This window comes from Melanerpes formicivorus, unplaced genomic scaffold (genome assembly GCF_026170545.1).
Source record: "Melanerpes formicivorus ecotype bairdi unplaced genomic scaffold, bMelFor1.0.p_v2 SCAF_2527, whole genome shotgun sequence".
NCBI classification, from domain to species: Eukaryota; Metazoa; Chordata; class Aves; order Piciformes; family Picidae; genus Melanerpes; species Melanerpes formicivorus.
This window is the reverse complement of record NW_027144878.1, coordinates 1-19313: the sequence shown is the minus strand read 5'-3', so window position 1 is coordinate 19313 and position 19313 is coordinate 1. Positions and strand designations below refer to the sequence as shown.

Below are 19313 nucleotides of genomic sequence, written 5' to 3'. Positions count from 1 at the left end.
CTCCCCCCCCGCTGCCGCTCCCTGCCCCCCGAAGCCGCTAGCAGCTGGGCACCCCCCCGCCAAAGCCGCCGCGGCTTCCCCTTCCCACATTGGAGCATGCAGGGGGGAGGTTGCGCTCCGCTCCTCCGGCCCTAAAGCCGCCCTCGCTCGCGCCCCCGCCTTGCCGCTTGGCTCGGCTGCCCGCCCCGCCCGCTAATCCCCCCAACGCCCCCACCCCAAAAACCCCCCCAGCCCTACAGCGAGCTGCTCGCCCTCTCTCCCTAGCCTGCTCCCCCCGCCGGCGCTTGCTGCCCGCTGCCGCCGCCGCCGCCGCCCGCCGGGACCGACGCTCCCGCTGCTGCCGGGCCCCGCCTCGCTCTGCTGGCGCGCGCTCGGAGACCCCCCGGCTACCCGGCCGTCCGGCCGTCCCTCCCGCCCCGCCCCGCCCCGGGGCAGTCCATTCCAATGGGCAATCACTCTCTCCGTGTAAAACTTCCTCCTGACCTCCAGCCTCAACTTCCCCTGGCGCAGCCTGAGACTGTGTCCTCTTCTTCTGCTGCTGGCTGCCTGGGAGAAGAGACCAACCTCTGCCTGGTTGCAACCCCCCTTCAGGCAGTTGGAGAGAGCAAGAAGGTCACCCCTCAGTCCTCCTCCTCTCCAGGCTAAGCAGCCCCAGCTCCCTCAGCCTCTCCTCACAGGGCTGTGTTCCAAGCCCCTCACTAACTTCCTTGCCCTTCTCTGGACTCGTTCCAGCAAGTCAACCTCCTTCCTAAACTGAGGGGCCCAGAACTGGACACAGGACTCGAGGTATGGCCTAACCAGTGCAGTATACAGGGGCAGAATGACCTCCCTGCTCCTGCTGGCCACACTGTTCCTGATGCAGCCCAGGATGCCATTGGCCCTCTTGGCCGCCTGGGCACACTGCAGGCTCATGTTCAGCCTCCCATCCACCAGCACCCCCAGGTCCCTCTCTGCCTGGCTGCTCTCCAGCCACTCTTCCCCCAGCCTGTAGCACTGCCTGTGGTTGTTGTGGCCAATGGGCAGAACCCGGTACTTGGATGTGTTCAATCTCCTGCCCTTGGCCTCTGCCCCCTCTGCCCAGCCTGTCGAGGTCTCTCTGCAGAGCCTTTCTACCCTCCAGCAGATCAACTCCTGCCCCCAGCTTGGTGTCGTCAGCAAATTTACTGATGCTGGACTCGATGCCCTCCTCCAGATCATCAATCAAGATGTTAAAGAGCACAGGGCCCAGCACTGATCCTTGGGGCACCCCACTAGTGCCTGGCTGCCAGCTGGCTGTGGCACCATTCACCACCACTCTCTGGGTTCGGCCATCCAGCCAGTTCCTAACCCAGCTCAGAGTGCTGCTGTCCAAGCCATGGGCTGACAGCTTGGCCAGCAGTTTGCTATGGGGGACGGTGTCAAAGGCCTTGCTGAGGTCCCAGGTAGACAACATCCACAGGGCCTCCCCACATCCACCAGGCGGGTCACCTGATCATAGAAGGAGATCAGGTTGGTCAGGCAGGACCTGCCCTTCCTAAATCCATGCTGCCTAGGCCTGATCCCTTGGCCATCCTGTAAGTGTTGTGTTATTGCACTCAGGATGACCTGTTCCATTCATTTCATTTCTTTTTCCACCACACAATTTCATTTCATTTCATTTCATTTCATTTCATTTCATTTCATTTCATTTCATTTCATTTCATTTCATTTCATTTCAATTCATTTTGTTTCGTTTTGTTTCGTTTATTTTCATTTAGTTTCGTTTTCAGCCACACAATTTCATTTCATTTCATTTCATCTCATTTTGTTTCGTTTAGTTTCTTCTCGTTTTGTTTCAATTTCCACCACACAATTTCATTTCATTTCATTTCATTTCATTTCATTTCATTTCATTTCATTTCATTTCATTTCATTTAGTTTTGTTTAGTTTCATTTTGTTTCGTTTGAAGCAGACCGTCCAACAAAGAACTGCTCGCTCTACTGTCCTTTCCAGTAGGAGAACGTGTCAACAATGAACCATAACTTGTGCTGAACAGCAACTGTGGAAACAACTTACTGACAACAATTCTTGAGATGACACAGAATGGCAGCAACCAAAACAAGGAGAACAGCGCAGATGGAGACACCGAGCAGCGAATAAACTAGCACTGTAAGCCGCCTTCGACCAACCACTACCAGATCCGGATGCAGCCTGGTGCGATGGGCAGCGCCAGCTCACCTCCTGAGAAAAGAATCGATTGATCATCCAAAAGGGAATAGCCTTGCTTTTGTTTCAATCAACCAGAACCTTAACAGAACTAACCTTTTGGGTTGGTGTGCAGGGCTAACGATTGCTACTCTCGGCCTCTCCTCCCTGCTGGGTGTCCGTGGCCTAACAGCCTAAGAGCGAGAAGACATTTCAGGGTTACAGCCAAGTGAGGAAGTATTGTCTGGGTTTTGATGACAATACTGTAGAGAAACGTTACCCTTGGCGGACTGGCCGGCATCTCGGAAAGCTCTGGGAATGGATCCGGGATGGTCTCGTCCTCTTTGGCGGTGGCCATCTCTTCCACCTCCGAAGGAGGGGGGCTGCAGCGAGGAGGGGGGGCTGCAGGGAGGAGGGGGGCTGTAGGGAGGAGGGGGGCAGCAGGGAGGAGGGGGTCTGGAGGGAGGAAGGGGGCTGTAGGGAGGAGGGGGGCTGCAGGGAGGAGGGGGGCAGCAGGGAGGAGGGGGTCTGGAGGGAGGAAGGGGGCTGTAGGGAGGAGGGGGGCTGCAGGGAGGAGGGGGGGCAGCAGGGAGGAGGGGGGGCTGCAGGGACTGCAGGGTTATAAGGTTGTTGTGGCCAATGTGCAGCTCCAAGAAGGACCAAGAAGAGGAGGAGGAGGAGAGAAGGAGGAGGAAGAAACCCTCCAGGGGCAGACCCCCAGGCTCTGGAGCTTCCCTCTCCCCGGGGGAGGGGAGGGAGGGAGGGAGGAGGCCCAAGGGGGAGGGGAGAGGGAGGGAGGAGGCCCAAGGGGGAGGGGAGAGGGAGGGGAGAGGTCCTCCTGGAAGTCCTCCTTGAGGTCCTCCTTCAATAAAGGCTTTTGGCTACACCTTGAGGTCCTCCTGGTGGCTTCCTGGGGGGTTGAGGTGGCCCAGGGTGGCCCAGGGTGGTCCAGGGGGTGGTCCAGGGTGGTCCAAAGGGGTCCTGGAGGTCATCTCCAGGGGGTTTGGAGGGCATCTCCAAGGGGTTTGAGGTCCTCCTTGGAGCTCTTGAGGTCCTCCTTGGAGCTCTGAGGTCCTTCTTGGACCTCTTGAGGTCCTTCCAGGTCCTCCTTGGAGCTCCTGAGGGCCTTCCAGGTCCTCCCTGGAGCTCTTGAGGTCCTCCTTGGAGCTCCTGAGGTCCTTCCAGGTCCTCCTTGGAGCTCCTGAGGTCCTCCTTGGAGCTCCTGAGGTCCTTCCAGGTCCTTCTTGGAGCTCCTGAGGTCCTCCTTGGAGCTCCTGAGGTCCTTCCAGGTCCTCCTTGGACCTCCTGAGGTCCTCCTTGGAGCTCTTGAGGTCCTTCCAGGTCCTCCTTGGAGATCTTGAGATCCTCCTTGGAGCTCCTGAGGTCCTTCCAGGTCCTCCTTGGAGCTCCTGAGGTCCTCCTTGGAGCTCCTGAGGTCCTTCCAGGTCCTCCTTGGAGCTCTGGAGATACTCCTTGGAGCTCCTGAGGTCCTCCTTGGACCTCTTGAGGTCCTTCTAGGTCCTCCTTGGAGCTCCTGAGGTCCTTCCAGGTCGTCCTTGGATCTCCTGAGGTCCTCCTTGGAGCTCTTGAGGTCCTCCTTAGAGCTCCTGAGGTCCTCCTTGGAGCTCCTGAGGTCCATCCAGGTTCTCCTTGGAGCTCCTGAGGTCCTCCTTGGAGCTCCTGAGGTCCTTCCAGGTCCTCCTTGGAGCTCCTGAGGTCCTCCTTGGAGCTCCTGAGCTCTTTCCAGGTCCTCCTTGGAGCTCCTGAGGTCCTCCTTGGAGCTCTTGAGGTCCTTCCAGGTCCTCCTTGGACCTCTTGAGGTCCTCTTTGGATCTCCTGAGCTCCTTCCAGGTCCTCCTTGGAGCTCTGTAGGTCCTCCTTAGAGCTACTGAGGTCCTTCCAGGTCCTCCTTGGAGCTCCTGAGGTCCTCTTTGGAGCTCCTGAGGTCCTCCCAGGTCCTCCTTGGAGCTCCTGAGGTCCTTCCAGGTCCTCCTTGGAGCTCGTGAGGTCCTCCTTGGAGCTCCTGAGGTCCATCCAGGTTCTCCTTGGAGCTCCTGAGGTCCTCCTTGGAGCTCCTGAGGTCCTTCCAGGTCCTCCTTGGAGCTCCTGAGGTCCTCCTTGGAGCTCCTGAGCTCTTTCCAGGTCCTCCTTGGAGCTCCTGAGGTCCTCCTTGGAGCTCTTGAGGTCTTTCCAGGTCCTCCTTGGAGCTCTTGAGGTCCTCCTTGGATCTCCTGAGCTCCTTCCAGGTCCTCCTTGGAGCTCTGTAGGTCCTCCTTAGAGCTACTGAGGTCCTTCCAGGTCCTCCTTGGAGCTCCTGAGGTCCTCTTTGGAGTTCCTGAGGTCCTCCCAGGTCCTCCTTGGAACTCCTGAGGTCCTTCCAGGTCCTCCTTGGAGCTCCTGAGGTCCTCTTCGGACCTCTTGAGGTCCTTCCAGGTCCTCCCTGGACCTCCTGAGGTCCTCCTTGGAGCTCCTGAGGTCCTTCCAGGTCCTCCTTGGAGCTCCTGAGGTCCTCCTTGGACATCTTGAGGTCCTTCTTGGAGCTCCTGAGGTCCTCCTTGGAGCTCCTGAGGTCCTTCCAGGTCCTCCTTGGAGCTCTTGAGGTCCTCCTTGGATCTCCTGAGGTCCTCCCTGGAGCTCCTGAGGTGCTTCCAGATCCTCCTTGGAGCTCCTGAAGTCCTCCTTGGTGGCCACACCCCTGAAGAAGACAACCTGGGAGGAAGGTCCTTGGGAGGTTCTTTACTTCTCCTTGTGCAGTGCTGCCCCTCCTCACCCCCCCCGGGTGGGAGCGAGAGGGAGAGGGAAGGAGGGAGAGGAAGGAGGGAGAGGGAAGGAGGGAGAGGGAAGGAGCGAGAGGAAAGAGAGTGAGGGAAGAGGGAGTAGGGAAGGAGGGAGAGGGAAGGAGGGAGAGGAAAGAGAGAGAGGGAAGAGGGAGTAGGGAAGGAGGGAGAGGGAAGGAGGGAGAGGATGGAGGGAGAGGGAAGAGGGAGGAGGGAAGGAGGGAGAGCAAGGTGGGAGAGGAAGGAGGGAGAGGGAAGGAGGGAGAGGGAAGGAGGGAGAGGAGAGGAGGGAGAGAGAGGAGGGAGAGAGAGCAGGGAGAGGAAGGAGGGAGAGGGATGAGGGACGAGGGAAGGAGGGAGAGGGAAGGAGGGAGAGGAAAGGAAGGGAGCGGAAGGGGGGAGAGGGAAGAGGGAGAAGGAAGGAGGGAGAGGAAGGAGGGAGAGGAAGGAGGGAGAGGAAGGAGGGAGAGGGAAGGAGGGAGAGGGAAGGAGGGAGAGGGAAGAAAGAGAGAGGGCAAAGTCCAAAGCCCAAAGCAGGAGAAGCTTCCAAACTCTCCTGGAGGAGCCCAAGAGGTCCCCACTGGGTCTCTCCCTCTCCCCTCCCCCTCTCCCCCTCTCCCTCCCCCCCCTCAAAGTGAAGTCCAAGGCCCCAGGGCTGAGGCCTTCTGAAGGCCCCAAGGGGAGCTGAGAGTCCAGGGAGTTCCTCTCTCCCCTCCCGGGTTGCTTCTTCCTCCTCTTGGAGGAGGGAGAGAGAGAGGGAGGGAGGAAGTTGGCTTCCCCCCCCCCCAGGCAGCTCCTGGAAGGTCTTCTGCTGAGGGGAGGAGGACGAAGGGGAAGAGGAGGGGCCAAGGGTGATCCAAGAAAGTGCTGCTGGAGGCCTGAGGGGGGGAGAGGGTGGGAGGTCTCCCCTGGAGGTGGTGTGGAGAGGGAGGGAAGTACCTGGAAGAGAGGTGAGAGAGGGTTAGGGAGGGGAGGGGAGGGGGAGAAGGGAGGGAGAGGGGAAGGGAGAAGGAGAGGGGAAGGGAGAGGGGAAGGGAAGGGAAGGGAAGGGAAGGGAAGGGAAGGGAAGGGAAGGGAAGGGAAGGGAAGGGAAGGGAAGGGAAGGGAAGGGAAGGGAAGGGAAGGGAAGGGAAGGGAAGGGAAGGGAAGGGAAGGGAAGGGAAGGGAAGGGAAGGGAAGGGAGAGGGGAGGGGAGGGGAGAGGGAAGGGAGAGGGGGATGGGACGGGGGAAGGGAGGGGGAAGGGAGGGGGGAAGGGAGAGGGGAAGGGAGGGGGGAAGTGAGGGGGGAAGGGAGAGGGGAAGGCAGGGGGGAAGGGAGGGGGGAAGGGAGGGGGGAAGGGAGGGGGGAGGGAGAGGGGAGGGGAAGGGAAGAGAGAGGGGGAGGGAAGGGAGAGGGGAAGGGAAGGGAGAGGGGAAGGGAGAGGGGAAGGGAAAGGAGAGGGAGAGGGAGAGGGAGAGGGAGAGGGAGAGGGAGAGGGAGAGGGAGACCAGGGGGAGGGGAGGCGAGGGGAGAGGGAGAGGGAGGAGGTTTCCCTCACCTGCTGGCTGTGCCTTGGGGCTCCCTAAGCCTCCTCTCCGTTGCCCAGGGCCAGCTGCAGCTCCCCCTCCAGGGGGGTCGGGGGCCCCAGAGAGGATGTCGGCCATGAGGGCTTCGTCCAGCCTCTTCCTCACCTGCTGCACCCTCTCCTCCTGCTTCCTGGAAGAGGGGGGAGGAGGAGGAGGAGGAGGGTGAGGGAGAGGTGGGGGAGGAGGAGGAGGAAGGAAGGAGGAAGGAGGAGGAAAGGGAGGAGGAAAGGGAGGAGGAAAGGGAGGAGGAAAGGGAGGAGGAAAGGGAGGAGGAAAGGGAGGAGGAGGAAAGGAAGGAGGAGGAAAGGAAGGAGGGGTAAAGGGAGGAGGAGGAAAGGAGGAGAAGGAAAGGAGAAAGAAGGAGGAGGAGGAAAGGGAGTAGGAGGGAAGGAGTAGGAGGGAAGGAGGAGGAGGAAAGGAGGAGGAGGAAAGGAGGAGGAGAAAAGGAGGAGGAGGAAAGGAAGGAGGAGGAAGGAGGAGAAGGGAGGAGGAGAAGGAAAGGAGGAGAAGGAAAGGAGGAGGAGGAAAGGAGGAGGAGGAAAGGAGGAGGAGGAAAGGGAGGAGGAGTTAATTTCATTTCATTTCATTTCATTTCATTTCATTTCGTTTCATTTTGTTTCGTTTTGTTTTGTTTAGTTTCGTTTCATTTAGTTTCATTTTGTTTCATTTTCTTTCGTTTTCCACCACACAACTTCATTTAATTCCATTTCATTTTATCTCATCTCATTTCATTTCATTTCATTTCATTTCATTTCATTTCATTTCATTTCATTTCATTTCATTTCATTTCATTTCATTTTATCTCATCTCATTTAATTTCATTTCATTTCATTTCATTTCATTTCATTTCATTTCATTTCATTTCATTTTATCTCATCTCATTTCCATTCATTTCATTTCATTTCATTTCATTTCATTTAGTTTCATTTAGTTTCGTTTCTTTTCGTTTTGTTTCATTTCCCACCACACCAATTCTGTGGAGGAAAATGAAATGAAATGAAATGAAATGAAATGAAGTTGTGTGGTGGAAAACGAAACAAAATGCAACGAAACGAAATGAAACGAAACGAAACGAAATTAAATGAAAGGAAATTCTGAGGTGGAAAATGAAACAAAACAAAATGAAACAAAACAAAACAAAATGAAGTGAAACAAAATGAAATTAAATGATATGAAATGAAATGAAATTGTGTGGTGGAAAACGAAACGAAACGAAACGAAATGAAATGAAATGAAATGAAATGAAATGAAATGAAATTTTGTGGTGGAAAACAAAACGAAACGAATCGAAACGAAACGAAATGAAACTAAATGAAACGAAGCGAAACGAAATGAAATGAAATGAAATGAAATGAAATGAAATGAAATGAAATTAAATGAAATGAAATGAGATGAAATAAAATGATATGAAATTGCGTGGTGGAAAATTAAATTAAATTAAATTAAATTAAATTATATGAAATGATATGAAATAAAATGAAATTGTGTGGTGGAAATCGAAACAAAACAAAATGAAACGAAAAGAAATTAAACTAAATGAAATGAAATGAAATGAAATAGAATGAAATTAAATGAAATTAAATTAAATTTTGTGGTGGAAAATGAAATGAAACGAAATGAAATGAAACGAAATAAAATGAAATTGTGAGGTAGAAAATGAAATGAAATGAAGTGACATGAAATGAAATGCAATGCAATGAAATTGTGTGGTGAAAATCGAAACAAAATGAAACGAAACAAAACGAAACAAAACAAAATAAAATGAAATGAAATGAAATGAAATGAAATGAAATGAAATGATATTAAATGATATGAAATGAAATGAAACTCTGAGGTGGAAAACAAAACGAAACTTAATGAAACTAAACGAAACAAACCGAAAAGAAACGAAACTAAACGAAACGAAATGAAACGAAATGAAACGAAATGAAATGAAATGAAATGAAATGAAATGAAATGAAATTGTGTGGTGGAAAAACACATGAAATGAATCATAACGAAACGAAATAAAATGGAACGGAACGAAATGAAATGAAATGAAATGAAATGAAATGAAATGAAATGAAATGAAAGGAAATGAAATGACATGAAATTGTGTGGTGAAAATTGAAACAAAATGAAACAAAATGAAACAAAACGAAATGAAATTAAATGAAATTTTGTGGTGGAAAACGAAACTAAATGAAATGAAATGAAATTAAATTAAATTAAATGAAATGAAATTAAAAGAGATTAAATGAAATTAAATGTTGTGTGGTGGAAAACAAAACTAAATGAAACTAAATGAAATACAATGAAACGAAAGGAAATGAGATGAAATGAAATGAAATGAAATGAAATGAAATGAAATGAAATGAAATGAAATTGTGAGGTGGAAAATGAAACGAAAAGAAACAAAACAAAATCAAGATAAATGAAACTAAATGAAACAAAACCAAACCAAACAAAATGAAATGAAATGAAATTAAATGAAATGAAATGAAATGAAATGAAATGAAATGAAATGAAATGAAATGGAATGGAATGAAATGATATTAAATGGAATGGAATGAAATGAAATTAAATGAAACGAAATGAAATAATGAAATGAAATGAAATGAAATGAGATGAAGCGAACTGAAATTGTGTGGTGGAAAATGAAATGAAATGAAATTAAAGGTTAGGAAGGAGGTTGACTTGCTGGAACGAGTCCAGAGAAGGGCAACGAAGTTAGTGAGGGGCTTGGAACACAGCCCTGTGAGGAGAGGCTGAGAGAGCTGGGGTTGCTTAGCCTGGAGAGGAGGAGGCTCAGGGGTGACCTTCTTGCTCTCTCCAAGTGCCTGAAGGGGGGTTGTAAAGAGGCAGAGGTTGGTCTCTTCTCCCAGGCAGCCAGCAGCAGAAGAAGAGGACACAGTCTCAGGCTGCGCCAGGGGAAGTTGAGGCTGGAGGTCAGGAGGAAGTTTTCCACGGAGAAAGTGATTGCCCATTGGAATGGACTGCCCCGGGGCGGGGGCGGGAGGGCCGGACGGCGGCGGCAGCTAGCGCCGGCGGGGGGAGCAGGCTAGGGAGAGAGGGCGAGCGGCATGCGGTAGGGCTGGGGGGTTTTTGGGGGTGGGGGCGCTGGGGGGATTAGCGGGCGGGGCGGGCAGCCAAGCCAAGCGGCAAGGCGGGGCGCGGGCGAGGGCGGCTTTAGGGCCGGAGGAGCGGAGCGCAACCTCCCCACTGCAGGCTCCAACGTGGAGAGCAGCAAGTTTTTGGAGCCGGGGGACGACAGACGGGAGGGGCAGCGGCGAGAGATAACGGCGGCACGCGGCACCCCCTAATAGCGCCGCCTCCGTCGCAGGGGCTAAGAGCAGGCGGGCAGGCCAGGAGGGAAGAGGCAGCCCGCGTCGCGATCCGGAGCGGCAGAGCGCGACCTACACCCTGCAGGGACCAATGTGGGGAAGGGGAAGCCGCGGCGGCTTTGGCGGGGGGTGCCCAGCTGCTAGCGGCTTCGGGGGGCAGGGAGCGGCAGCGGGGGGGGGAGGGGGGGGGCAGCGGCAAGAGATAACGGCGGGCGGGGGGGGGGCTCCTCGCAAACCGGTAACAGGGGGCCGGGGGTGTGGGGGGCCGGGGGGTGGCAGCAGCCGCAAGAGGCAAGGGCAAGGACTTGCCGTGGCCGGCGGCCGGTTGCCGGGTGGGGGGAGCGAGGAGAGGCGGGGCGCAGCGGCCGGGGCAGCGCCGGATGGCAGCGGGGGGGCCGGGCGGGGCGGGTGGGGTAGGCGTCGAGCGGCAAGCTCTCGGCTGCAGTGAATGTTCGGCGGGGTGGGGTGGGGGCCTAGGCTAGCACTGACAGGCCTTGACAGGCTGGAGAGTTGGGCACAAGCCAAGCTCATGAAGTTCAAGAAGAGCAAGGGCAGGGTCCTGCAGCTGGGTCGAGGCAATCCCAGGCACAAATGCAGGCTGGGCAGGGACTGGCTGGAAAGCAGCCCTGAGGAGAGAGCCTTGGGGGTGCTGGGGGACAAAAAGCTCACCAGGAGCTCTCAATGTGCTCTTGCAGCACGCAAAGCCAATCAGCTCCTGGGCTGCAGCAGGAGAAGTGTGGCCAGCAGGTGGAGGGAGGTGATCCTCCCCCTCTACTCAGCCCTGGGGAGACCCCACCTGGAGTACTGTGTCCAGTTCTGGAGCCCCTATTCCAAGAGGGATGTGGAGGTGCTGGAACGTGTCCAGAGAAGGGCCACAAGGATGAGCAGAGGGCTGGAGCACCTCTCCTGTGAGGACAGACTGAGGGAGTTGGGGCTGTTCAGTCTGGAGAAGAGAAGGCTCCCAGGTGACCTCATTGTGGCCTTCCAGGATCTGAAGGGGGCCTACAGGAAGGCTGGGGAAGGACTTCTCAGGATCTCAGGTAGTGATAGGACTAGGGGGAATGGAATGAAGCTGGAGGTGGGGAGATTCAGGCTAGATGTGAGGAGGAGGTTCTTCACCATGAGAGTGGTGAAACCTTGGAATGTGTTGTCCAGGGAGGTGGTCGAGGCCCCGTCCCTGGGGATGTTGAAGAGCAGGCTGGATGAGGCTCTGTCCAGCCTGATCTAGTGTGGGGTGTCCCTGCCCATGGCAGGGGGGTTGGAACTAGATGATCCTTGTGGTCCCTTCCAACCCTGAATGAAACTATGAAACTATGTCTATTTTAATAGATGAATATGTCTGCTTGCCGTCTCTTGAAGGTCACCTGGTGGTGTTGGGGCGCGCCTTCCGGCCAACTCGCTCTGCGCCCAGCGCTGTGTTGCCTTTCTTTGCTAATGAACTGGTCCTAAATTTTCAGCAGTGAGTTTGCTTCTCCCAATTCGGTGCCCCCCGACGTGATTGCCCTGCCTGTGACGGCTGCACGGACTTTATCGGAAGGGGGGGGGGCGCCCCCGCCGATTTCGGCGGCCCGGCAGAAGGATCCCGGAAGCCTCTCGGAAGGTGGTGAGACTCAGCCAAAAGTTGTAAGGTAAAGGCAAGGGAAGGAGCTGCCAACTGTGGCGACTGCCTGTAGTTGTAGTGCACAAAGAGCTGGGCAAGAAAAGGGCTGTAAGGATTGTCCGGTTTGGGCGGGGATTGAGGTCAGTGAGAGCGTGTGCGTGAGACGTGAGCTGGCCAGTCCGGTCTCACGAAGGGATTGTGGAGTCCTTCTCCCTGCGTTTCCAAGCTCTGGCGAGGGACTCGGCCAGGGAAGGGACGAAGCGGTTGGGGACGGAAAGCGTGGCCCTCGGGAAACGGGGCAGGGGTCGGGTAAAGAGAGCAGCCCCTGGGAAAAAGGGGAGTGAAAGGGTCCCCAGGGCTATACGCCCGGACAGCCCTCTGGGGTTCCAATTAGCGGAGTGGGAAGAGACTCCGAATCCGCGGGATAAAGCTCAGGGACCAGTGATGGATTATTGGAGGGAGAAATGGGCTAGAGAGAAGAGCAGAGCAGACAATTTGTTGTGGCCCCCCATAGGGGTCCTCGGAAGGATGGATCTGGCAGGCTCTCAACCTTCTGTTAAGAATGAGGAGCCTTTTCATCTGGAGGAGAGGGAATATGCCGCTGGCTGGCAAGGCAGCGTCTGGTCAGCAGCGGCAGTAACGGATTTGAAGGTGGAGGAAGACGAAGAGGAAGAGGCAGAACCTGAAAAGTGGGAACCACTGCATCACTTACCCCCCACCTTATAACCCTGCAGTCCCTGCAGCCCCCCTCCCCCCTACAGCCCCCTTCCTCCCTCCAGACCCCCTCCTCTCTACTGCCTCCCTCCTCCCTACAGCCCCCCGTTCTCCCTGCAGCCCCCTTCCTCCCTCCAGACCCACTCCTCCCTGCAGACCCCATCCTCCCTACAGGCCCCGTCCTACCTGCAGCACCTTTCCTCCCTACAGCCCCCCCTCCTCCATGCAGCCCCCCTCCTCCCTCCAGTCCCCCATTCTCTCTACAGCCCCCCTTCTCCCTGCAGCCCCCCTCCTCCCTGCAGCCCCCCTACCCCCTACAGCCCCCCTCCTCCCTACAGCCCCCCCTCCTCCCTGCAGCCCCCCTACCCCCCTACAGCCCCCCTCCTCCCTACAACCCCTTTCGTCCCTACAGCCCCCCTCCTCCCTGCAGACCCCCTCCTCCCTACAGACCCCCTCCTCCCTGCAGCCCCCCTCCTCCCTACAACCCCTTTCGTCCCTACAGCCCCCCTACCCCCTACAGCCCCCCTCCTCCCTTCAGAACCCCCTCCTCCCTGCAGCCCCCCTATCCCCTACAGCCCCCCTCCTCCCTAGAGCCCCCCCTCCTCCCTACAAACCCTTTCATCCCTACAGCCCCCCGTCCTCCCTACAGACCCCCATTCTCCCTACAGCCCCTTTCCTGCCTACAGCCCCCCTTCTCCCTGCAGCCCGCCTACCCCCTATGGCCCGCCTTCTCCCTACAGCCGCCCTACTCCCTACAGCCCCCCTCCTCCCTGCAGCCCCCCTCCTCCCTACAGCCCTTTTCCTCCCTACAGCCCCCCTTCACCCTGCAGCCCCCCTACCCCCTAGAGCCCCCCTCCTCCCTACAGCCCCCCCTCCTCCCTACAGCCCCTTTCCTCCCCACAGCCCCCCTTCTCCCTGCAGCCCCCCTACCCCCTACAGCTCCCCTCCTCCCTACAGTCCTCCTCCTCCCTACAGCCCCCCATTCTCTCTACAGCCCCCCTTGTCCCTGCAGCCCCCCGTCCTCCCCTCCAGCCCACCTCCTCCCTGCAGCCCCCCTCCTCCCTGCAGCCCCCCTCCTCCCTGCAGCCCCCCTCCTCCCTAGAGCCCCCCTCCTCCCTACAGCCCCCCTCCTCCCTAGAGCCCCCCTCCTCCCTACAGCCCCCCATTCTCCCTACACCCCCCCCTCTTCCCTACAGCCCCTTTCCTCTCTAGAGCCCCCCTCCTAGCTGCAGCCCTTCTCCTCCCTACAGCCACCCTACTCGCTGGAGACCCCCTCCTCCCTACAGCCCCCCATGCTCCCTACAACCCCCCTCCTCCCTACAGACCCCGTCCTCCCTACAGCCCCCCGTCCTCCCTCCAGCCCCCCGTCCTTCATAACCCAACCTTTCATGAGAGACGCTTGAAGAAAACAACACTTAATAAAAGTAGGTTTCGTGCCGACTGCCTCTCTTCATTTACGCCGCGGCGGGAGCGGGGGGGGGGGGGGGGGCCGGGCGGGCGATACCAGGCGGCCCTCGTCCCGGGGACCATGTTCCAGCCGCAGGCTGGATGAGGCTCTGTCCAGCCTGATCTAGTGTGGGGTGTCCCTGCCCATGGCAGGGGGGGTTGGAACTAGATGATCCTTGTGGTCCCTTCCAACCCTGAATGAAACTATGAAACTAGGAAGGCTCTCTCCTCAGGGCTGCTTTCCAGCCAGTCCCTGCCCAGCCTGCATTTGTGCCTGGGATTGCCTCCACCCAGCTGCAGGACCCTGCCCTTGCTCTTATTGAACTTCATGAGGTTGGCTTGTGCCCAACTTTCCAGCCTGTCAAGGCCTGTCAGTGCTAGCCTAGGCCCCCCCCCCCACCCCCCCACCCCGCCGAACATTCACTGCAGCCGAGAGCTTGCCGCTCGACGCCTACCCCACCTGCCCCGCCCGGCCCCCCGCTGCCATCCGGCGCTGCCCCCGGCCGCTGCGCCCCCGCCTCTCCTCGCTCCCCCCACCCGGCAACCGGCCGCCGGCCACGGCAAGTCCCAGGGCAGGGAACAGGTGCTGCCGGCACCCCGTGCTGCCTGCCGGCTTCCCTCCGCTGCATCCCCCCCGCCGCCGGCTAATGAATAAAATGAAATGAAATGAAATGAAATAGAATGAAATTAAATTAAATGAAATTAAATGAAATTAAATTAAATTTTGTGGTGGAAAACGAAACGAAATTAAATGAAACGAAATAAAATGAAATTGTGAGGTGGAAAATGAAATGAAATGAAATTAAATCAAATGAAATGAAATTAAATGGAATGAAATGAAATGAAATGAAATTCTGTGGTGGAAAATGAAATGAAATGAAATGAAATGAAATGAAATGAAATGAAATGAAATCATATGAAATGAAATTAAATTGTGTGGTGGAAAACTAAACAAAACTAAACTAATTGAAACGTATCAAAACCAAATGAATCCAAACTAAATGAAACGTAACGAAACGAAATGAAACGAAATGGAATGAAATGAAATGTAATTAAATGAAATGAAATGAAATTGTGAGGTAGAAAATGAAATGAAATGAAATGACTTGAAATGAAATGCAATGCAATGAAATTGTGTGGTGAAAATCGAAACGAAATGGAATGAAACAAAACAAAACAAAACGAAATGAAATGAAATTAAATGAAATTAAATGAAATTAAATGAAATTAAATTAAATGATATGAAATGGAATGAAACTCTGTGGTGGAAAACAAAAACAAAACTTAATGAAACTAAACGAAACAAACCAAAAAGAAACGAAACTAAACGAAACGAAACGAAATGAAATGAAATGAAATGAAATGAAATGAAATGAAATGAAATGAAATGAAATGAAATGAAATGAAATTGTGTGGTGGAAAAACAAATGAAATGAATCATAACGAAACGAAATACAATGAAATGAAATGAAATGAAATGAAATGAAATGAAATGAAATGAAATGAAATTGTGTGGAGGAAAATGGCCCGCAAAGCCAATCAGCTCCTGGGCTGCAGCAGGAGAAGTGTGGCCAGCAGGTGGAGGGAGGTGATCCTCCCCCTCTCCTCAGCCCTGGGGAGACCCCACCTGGATTACTGTGTCCAGTTCTGGAGCCCCTATTCCAAGAGGGGATGTGGAGGTGCTGGAACGTGTCCAGAGAAGGGCCACGAGGGATGAGCAGAGGGCTGGAGCACCTCTCCTGTGAGGACAGACTGAAGGAGTTGGGGCTGTTCAGTCTGGAGAAGAGAAGGCTCCCAGGTGACCTCATTGTGGCCTTCCAGTATCTGAAGGGGGCCTACAGGAAGGCTGGGGAAGGACTTCTCAGGATCTCAGGTAGTGATAGGACTAGGGGTAATGGAATGAAGCTGGAGGTGGGGAGATTCAGGCTAGATGTGAGGAGGAGGTTCTTCAGCATGAGAGTGGTGAGACCCTGGAATGGGTTGTCCAGGGAGGTGGTCGAGGCCCCCGTCCCTGGGGGTGTTTAAGAGCAGGCTGGATGAGGCTCTGTCCAGCCTGATCTAGTGTGGGGTGTCCCCTGCCCATGTTCGGCGTGCTGGGGGGGGGGGGGGGCTAGGCTAGCACTGACAGGCCTTGACAGGCTGGAGAGTTGGGCACAAGCCAACTTCAGGAAGTTCAATAAGAGCAAGGGCAGGGTCCTGCAGCTGGGTCGAGGCAATCCCAGGCACAAATCCAGGCTGGGCAGGGACTAGCTGGAAAGCCCGCAGGGAGAAGGGGGGCTGTAGAGAGAATGGGGGACTGGAGGGAGGAGGGGGGCTGCATGGAGGAGGGGGGCTGTAGGGAGGAAAGGTGCTGCAGGTAGGACGGGGGCTGTAGGGAGGATGGGGTCTGCAGGGAGGGAGGGGGTGGGGTCTGGAGGGAGGAAGGGGGCTGCAGGGAGGAGGGGGGCTGCAGGGAGAACGGGGGGCTGTAGGGAGGAAGGGGGCTGCAGGGAGGAGGGGGGCTGCAGGGAGGAGGGGGGGCTGCAGGGAGGAGGGAGGCCGTAGGGAGGAGGGGGTCTGGAGGGAGGAAGGGGGCTGTAGGGAGGAGGTGGTCTGCAGGGAGGATGGGGGGCTGCAGGGACTGCAGGGTTATAAGGTGGGGGTAAGTGATGCAGTGGTTCCCACTTTTCAGGTTCTGCCCTCTTCCTCTTCCTCTTCCTCTTCCTCTTCCTCTTCCTCTTCCTCTTCCTCTTCCTCTTCCTCTTCCTCCACCTTCAAATCCGTTACTGCCGCTGCTGACCAGACGCTGCCTTGCCAGCGAGCGGCATATTCCCTCTCCTCCTGATGAAAAGGCTCCTCATTCTTAACAGAAGGTTGAGAGCCTGCCAGATCCATCCTTCCGAGGACCCCTATGGGGGCCACAACAAATTGTCTGCTCTGCTCTTCTCTCTAGCCCATTTCTCCCTCCAATAATCTATCACTGGTCCCTGAGCTTTATCCCGCGGATTCGGATTCTCTTCCCACTCCGCTAATTGGAACCCCAGAGGGCTGTCCCGGGGCGTATAGCCCTGGGTACCGGTTTGCGCGGAATCCCCCCTCCCGCCCTTGCCTCTTGCCGCTGCTGCCACCCCCGGCCCCCCCACACCCCCGGCCCCCCGTTACCGGTTTGCAAAGAGCCCTCCCCCGCCCGCCGTTGACTCTCGCCTCTACCCCTGCCCCCCCCCCCGCTTCCGCTTTCCGCGGAGACCCCCCGCCCGCCGTTATCTCTTGGCTCTGCCCCCCACTCCCCCCCCCCCCGCTGCCGCTCCCTGCCCCCCGAAGCCGCTAGCAGCTGGGCACCCCCCCGCCAAAGGCGCCGCGGCTTCCCCTTCCCACATTTGTCCCTGCAGGGGGGGGAGGTCGCGCTCCCGCCGCTCCGGATCGCGACGCGGGCTGCCTCTTCCCTCCTGGCCTGCCCACCTACTCTTAGCCCCTGCGACGGAGGCAGCGCTATTAGGGGGTGCCGCGTGCCGCCGTTAGCTCTCGCCGCTGCCCCTCCCGTCTGTCGTCCCCCGGCTCCAAAAACTTGCTGCTCTCCACGTTGGAGCCTGCAGTGGGGAGGTTGCGCTCCGCTCCTCCGGCCCTAAAGCCGCCCCTCGCCCCGCGCCCCCGGCTTGCCGCATGGCTCGGCTGCCCGCCCGCCCGCTAATCCCCCCCAACGCCCCCACCCCAAAAACCCCCCAGCCCTACCGCATGCCGCTCGCCCTCTCTCCCTAGCCTGCTCCCCCCGCCGGCGCTTGCTGCCGCCGCCGTCCGGACCCTCCCGCCCCGCCCCCGGGGCAGTCCATTCCAATGGGCAATCACTTTCTCCGTGGAAAACTTCCTCCTGACCTCCAGCCTCAACTTCCCCTGGCGCAGCCTGAGACTGTGTCCTCTTCTTCTGCTGCTGGCTGCCTGGGAGAAGAGACCAACCTCTGCCTCTTTACAACCCCCCTTCAGGCACTTGGAGAGAGCAAGAAGGTCACCCCCTGAGCCTCCTCCTCTCCAGGCTGAGCAACCCCAGCTCCCTCAGCCTCTCCTCTCAGGGCTGTGTTCCAAGCCCCTCACTAACTTCGTTGCCCTTCTCTGGACTCGTTCCAGCAAGTCAATCTCCTTCCTAACCTTTAATTTCATTTCATTTCATTTTCCACCACACAATTTCAGTTCACTTCATCTCATTTCATTTCATTTCATTTCATCTCATTTCATTTCATTTCATTTCATTTCATTTCATTTCATTTCATTCCATTTCATTTCATTTCATTTCATTTCGTTTCATTTTTTCATTTCGTTTCATTTCGTTTCATTTAATTTCATTTCATTTCATTTCATTTCATTTCATTCCATTTCATTTCATTTCATTCCATTCCATTTCATTTCATTCCATTTCATTTCATTTCATTTCATTTCATTTCATTTCATTTCATTTCATTTCATTCCATTCCATTCCATTCCATTCCATTCCATTTCATTTCATTCCATTCCATTCCATTTCATTTCATTTCATTTCATTTCATTTCATTTCATTTCATTTCATTCCATTCCATTCCATTCCATTCCATTCCATTCCATTTCATTTCATTCCATTTCATTCCATTTCATTTCATTTCATTTCATTTCATTTCATTTCATTTCATTTCATTTCATTTCATTTCATTTCATTCCATTCCATTCCATTTCATTTCATTTCATTTCATTTCATTTCATTTCATTTCATTTCATTTCATTTTCCACCACACAATTTCAGTTCACTTCATCTCATTTAATTTCATTTCATTTCATTTCATTTCATTTCATCTCATCTCATCTCATCTCATCTCATTTCATCTCATTTTAACTCATTTTATTTTATTTCATATTATTATGTTTCATCATTTCTTTTCATTTAATTTAATTTCATTTTGTTTTGTTTTGTTTTGTTTCATTTTCTACCACAGAAATTAATTTAATTTCATTTCATCAAATTTCATTGAATTTCATTTCATTTAGTTTCATTTAGCTTCATTTTGTTTTGTTTCTTTTCGTTTTGTTTTCCACCTCGCAATTTCATTTCATTTCATTTCATTTCGATTTCATTTCATTTCATTTCATTTCATTTCATTTCATTTCATTTCATTCCATTCCATTTCATTTCATTTCATTTCATTTCATTTCATTTCATTTCATTTCATTTCATTTCATTTAGTTTCGTTTGGTTTGGTTTGGTTTGGTTTCATTTAGTTTCATTTATCTTCATTTTGTTTTGTTTCTTTTCGTTTCATTTTCCACCTCACAATTTCATTTATTTTCATTTCATTTCATTTCATTTCATTTCATTTCATTTCATTTCATTTCATTTAATTTCAGTGTATTTCATTTTGTTTCGTTTAGATTTGTTTCATTTAGTTTCATTTAGTTTTGTTTTCCACCACACAACATTTAATCTCATTTCATTTCATTTCATTTCATTTCATTTCATTTCATTTCATTTCATTTCCTTTCATTTTGTTTCGTTTAGTTTCGTTTCTTTTCGGTTTGTTTCGTTTAGTTTCATTAAGTTTCGTTTAGTTTTCCACCACAGAGTTTCATTTAATTTCATATCATTTCATTTCGTTTCATTTCATTTCATTTCATTTCATTTCATTTCATTTCATTTCATCTCGTTTTGTTTTGTTTTGTTTTGTTTCGTTTCATTTTGTTTCGATTTTCACCACACAATTTCTTTGCATTGCATTTCATTTCATGT

General features: G+C 53.4%; 1 protein-coding gene and 2 long non-coding RNA genes across 7 annotated transcripts; 1 reads left to right on the top strand and 2 right to left on the bottom strand.

The window, feature by feature from the left end:
* Nucleotides 1-1502: 1502 nt before the first annotated feature.
* On the bottom strand, nucleotides 1503-2579 carry LOC137461554 (uncharacterized). Its single transcript, XR_010993422.1, has 3 exons — nucleotides 2445-2579; nucleotides 2282-2358; nucleotides 1503-2200 (listed from the first exon to the last, which is right to left on the bottom strand). It is a non-coding gene; the product is annotated as an uncharacterized lncRNA (long non-coding RNA).
* Nucleotides 2580-4871: 2292 nt separating this feature from the next.
* LOC137461552 (uncharacterized) lies at nucleotides 4872-13664 on the bottom strand. The gene is made up of 3 exons (XM_068171246.1): nucleotides 13529-13664; nucleotides 6481-6638; nucleotides 4872-5880 (listed from the first exon to the last, which is right to left on the bottom strand). Exons 2-3 carry the CDS (start codon nucleotides 6584-6586, stop codon nucleotides 4931-4933), a joined length of 1056 nt encoding a protein of 351 aa, XP_068027347.1. The 5' UTR covers nucleotides 6587-6638; nucleotides 13529-13664; the 3' UTR covers nucleotides 4872-4930.
* Nucleotides 9257-12140, top strand: LOC137461553 (uncharacterized). 5 transcript variants are annotated; one of them, XR_010993421.1, is made up of 3 exons: nucleotides 9257-9435; nucleotides 11292-11459; nucleotides 11946-12140. It is a non-coding gene; the product is annotated as an uncharacterized lncRNA (long non-coding RNA). The 5 variants fall into 5 exon arrangements; XR_010993418.1 differs by having other exon boundaries at nucleotides 9257-9462; nucleotides 11289-11459; XR_010993417.1 differs by having other exon boundaries at nucleotides 9258-9435; nucleotides 11289-11459.
* Nucleotides 13665-19313: the final 5649 nt, after the last annotated feature.